Source organism: Malus sylvestris, chromosome 5, assembly GCF_916048215.2.
Source record: "Malus sylvestris chromosome 5, drMalSylv7.2, whole genome shotgun sequence".
Taxonomy (NCBI): Eukaryota; Viridiplantae; Streptophyta; class Magnoliopsida; order Rosales; family Rosaceae; genus Malus; species Malus sylvestris.
The window spans coordinates 2,369,875-2,374,299 of NC_062264.1; the positions used below are offsets into that span (position 1 = coordinate 2,369,875).

Consider the following 4,425-nt stretch of genomic DNA (forward strand, 5'->3'; position numbering starts at 1 on the left):
AGTGTTGTAAGTCAGTTCATGCATGCTCTTAGTGAGGATCACATGGCAGCAATGATGAGTATACTGAGTTATCTGAAAGTTGCACCTTGTCAAGGACTGATCTTTAGGAAGCATGGACATATGGAGGTAAAAGGGTATACAGATGCTGATTGGGCGGGAAACATTACTGATCGTCGCTCCACATCAGGCTACTTCACATTCGTAGCAGGAAATCTGGTAACTTGGAGAAGCAAGAAGCAAAATGTAGTGGCTAGATCCACGGCCGAGGCAAAGTACAGAGGGATAGAACATGGAATTTGTGAATTGTTATGGCTCAGGATTCTTCTCACTGAGATTGGGTTCAAACCTCAGGGAGCTATGTTATTATACTGCGGCAATCAAGTTGCGAGAGAAATAGCAAATAATCCCGTTCAGCATGATCGTACAAAGCATGTGGAGGTAGATAGACACTTCATCAAAGAGAAGTTAGATGTCAAATTGATTGATATTCCATACATAAGGTCTGAAGAACAATTAGCTGATGTGTTAACTAATGCGGTTTCAACCAGGGTGTTTCAAGACTCACTTGACAAGTTGGGCTTAGGAGATATCTATGCACCAACTTGAGGGGGAGTGTTGGCGTGAGTCAACCATTTAGTTTAGGAATTTAATCCTATAATTTATTCCTTGTATAATTGGGATTTTTTCCTGTTATGTGGGATATTGTACAACTATATATTTACCTACTAGAGAGAAGAATAAACATACAATTCAAACCCTAAACACTTTTATCTAATAGTACTATTGAAGCTGAAGTTCTTGCAGTTTTGGAGGCAATCAGTGTGGCATGGGTGCGTGATTGGCAGTGGCACCATGTATGATTGGAAACAGGCTCTTCTTTAGTGGTTCAGTTTTTTACTTCACCTTATCCTATTATTCACTGGAAGCTACGTAATGGTTGGGTAAATTGTATGTGCCGTGATTCTAGATTGCATTTCCATATCTCACATTTTCCGGGAAGGTAACAAAGTTGCTGACTCCCTAGCGAATTATGGTGCTGACCACTAGAGATTATTCATGGTGGGATTCTGTCTCTCAGTTTGCTTCGGCATATCATTCTCAGGACTCAAGTACTTAGCCGACTTATCACTTTAGTTGAAATTTACTATCTTGTTTACTTGATGTCGTGGATTACCGTGATGGTTAGGAACTTCTTTTTTAACCTACTGGGTCATTGCATCCCGAATTTAAACCTTCACTTATACTAAATAAATAAATAAACAAAATGATAGACAAAATAGGAATTGCCCAAGGTAAGTCATACAAGTCAATCATTCATCATCTAGATACCATGGAGTAGACTAAGATATGGCTTAGTCAAATATGGCGGTCGTTCTTGATTCAGTGAATATATCATGAGAAGAAAAAGAATTAGTGGACATATAAGCGTTTTAGGTTAGAGTGTTACTGGACATATAAAAATGACGCACATTGATATAGTTCTGCCTCCGTATATATCATGTTAAAGTATTATTTGTTAAAAAAATGTAACAGCATGTGCGTCACTTTTGTGTGTTTAAATAGTTTTATTTTTTATGTTATAAGCTTTTGATGATAGCATACTGGAAGCAATTAAGAAAAAGGAAAAGAACACAATGTAAGTAAAATAAATAAATAAAATGTAGAAGGTTATTGATAAAATGGTTTTCAAGAACATCTATGCAAAATGAGACTACACCCCGGGGAGAAAGAACAACAAAGAAGAGTTCCGATTTATTTATATGTCGCATGTCCACAAATCCAGACATTTCTTACCGAAACTTTGAGACAAAATAAATACAGTTCAAGTCTTCATTGGCAATTCGTGCATCACATCACTTGTATACAATGATAGTTAAGGATTTCAAATTTTCTTTTGATAGGTGACAGCATGCATTATATATGGCTTGCTTGTTGCCCATATGAAGATTGGATATTAATTCCAAAGAATGACGTTAACCTTTTGAATTCACATGATAAAATATGAGAGAAAAAAATGGACATTATAAGTTAAAAGGTTAATGTATATAAGGTTTGCAACTTGCCTTAGAGTTGCCCTGAAAGGAAGTTCAAAGAAAATGACTCTAGAGGCACTGAACTACTTTTATGGGAAGTATGACTTGGAATTTCCTAGAGATTTCTCTAAAAGGGATTTTCGAGGCTCTAAGTTAGACTATCTTAAGATAGGAAAAGATGCAGGTTCCAGGTGCTCGCACTGTTTGAAAACCATGAAAATTGCATTATCTATGGTGATGAACATCAATGTCATATGCCAAAAATGTAATACATACAGCTATGAACTGCTGCTTGAATGGAGTACTTAAAGCCTACATTTCATTGAAAAAATTAAAATGATCATCCTTTTGCTATCTGGCATTGATTAAAATGAGACAAATAGCAGAGAAAATCATCAACAACTTTTTTATCATTAAGGACAACATATATTAAATATTTGATTCTTGAAAACCTCAACCCTAGAGAACTAATTTGAGTACTAGCAACTACAAACCGGTGGCGGGTGTCCCTAAATACAAGAACTAGGGTAAGTATCATCGGTCATAATATATTAACTGCTATAATATATCCTAAATATCTGCATGCCCTCCCTTTTGAAAATACAACAATATAAAAAAAATATTAAATTAAATTTCCATAGTTTGGGCATGATTATTAAGAAGAGATCCCCACACCAAGAAAATCTATGAAGGGAGTTTCCTTGTGATGATCGATAGACACGTGATCTTGAGGATCATGGTCATCAAATTTAGTAGTTGTAGCTGCAACCCTCCACTTTGGCAACGTTGATGCATTCTCATAAAGATTAGGCAACATTTCCTTGAGCGTACTTCCGTGTTGATCCTGACGATTAATAAGATGGTCGGCATGATTACTGGGGCACCCAAAAGGGCTACTGTAAGTTGGACGCCCAAATGCATTACTAGAAGAACCCCTATAGCAACCATACAGGAATGAGGAAGTCGGATTATGTCTACGATGAACGAGTTGAGGATGCGAACCTTTCGAGAGCTCAGAAATCGTATAATTAGAACTACCATTGTTGATGTAATCTCTTCTTTCTCTTCCCAATAAATCCACTGAAGATGATGAGTTGTTTGATGTTGCTGACATTGAAGCAAAGTTCCAATTATAAGGAAAGGAGCTAGTAGGCCTTGAATCCATGAACATTGCCCTATCTTTATTCGGGTTTTGGAATTCAAGGAACTTAGTACTAATATTATTCCGACCAAACCCGATTGATGATCCTTGGGATCTTAATTTCCTGCTTGCATCAAAATTGTTGGAAATTGAGGAGGAATTTGGTGAGTGATCGTTAAAGAAATCTTGGAAACTTTTCTTCCCACAAACTTTGGACTGTTCTCTTTGCCTTCTTGCCATTATAACATGCCAATGATTCTTCACAGCATTATCAGTCCGACCGGGAAAAAGCCTTGCTATCAGCGCCCACTTGTTTCCATGAATGCGATGTGCTGCCAGAAGCCTCTCTTCCTCTTCCTCGCTGAACGGCCTTCGGTTGATTCTCGGGTCTAGCTGATTAAACCACCTCAATCTACAACTCTTTCCTATCAAAGATTAATTAAAAAAAAAAAATCAGGAAACATGTTGGGTAAAATTAAGGCATGTGTATATATCATCTCCCAAATTGTGTGTGTGTATAAGCACGCGTGTATTTTCATATTAATTCATTAAGTCGTAAGACGCTCATGGTCCAAGTTAATTAAAGAGAATATTAGGTTACAGAGCTGGTTAAGAAAAAAAATCCAAGAGAGTTTTCCCAAACCGACACAACAGCAATTAAGCACAAACACAAAACAAACACAAACACATGGTGAGGTTTATACCTGATCTTCCTTGAAGCTTCTCAGCAATAGAGTTCCAGTTCTGTGCACCATATTGCTCGACAAGTTGCCGGAGTTTTTCATCCTCGGCAGGCCTCCAATGTCCACGTGGGCAACCTGTACTCTTTGCTTCATCCCCATAATCCTCCATGTAAACGGTCTTTAATTTGATGAGGTAGCTTAGCTATTATATGACAGTTGTTCTTCTAGGACATGATGATCAATTACACCACCACAGGGAAGTTTATAGCAGCTGCGAGTCCACAAAGATATATAGAGAAAAGAAAATATTGCAGAACAAAGAGGAATAAAGTGAGGGGTCGGTTTAGGGTTATGGATGGGCAGTCACTTTTGTTGGTTTTACACGACACATTAATCCTCTATATCTACATGAAACCTGTAGAGCCAAATGAGCCTTTTCTTGTTATGTCATTGGCTTACAATTAAACCTCACCCTCAAATTCCCAACTGTTTATCTCTCCCTCTCATACACGCACACACATATCTAATTATTTATTTATTTAAACATGCACATATATACTTAATCCAT

The 4,425-nt window shown here is 37.3% G+C and overlaps 1 protein-coding gene across 1 annotated transcript; it reads right to left on the bottom strand.

Annotated features, from left to right (window-relative positions):
* Positions 1-2,413: 2,413 nt before the first annotated feature.
* Positions 2,414-4,219, bottom strand: LOC126621462 (transcription factor LAF1-like). Its single transcript, XM_050289962.1, has 2 exons — positions 3,879-4,219; positions 2,414-3,599 (listed from the first exon to the last, which is right to left on the bottom strand). The coding sequence occupies exons 1-2, from the start codon at positions 4,024-4,026 to the stop codon at positions 2,689-2,691; spliced, it is 1,059 nt and encodes a 352-aa protein (XP_050145919.1). The 5' UTR covers positions 4,027-4,219; the 3' UTR covers positions 2,414-2,688.
* Between the last annotated feature and the right edge of the window lie 206 nt (positions 4,220-4,425).

What these genes read in the sequence shown, in the direction of transcription:
- LOC126621462 (XM_050289962.1), bottom strand. Translation starts at nt 4,026, where the DNA reads ATGGAGGATTATGGGGATGAAGCAAAGAGTACAGGTTGCCCACGTGGA. An exon ending in GAAGCTTCAAGGAAGATCAG is followed by an intron (nt 3,600 to 3,878) that starts GTATAAACCTCA and finishes AATCTTTGATAG; the next exon opens with GAAAGAGTTGTAGATTGAGG.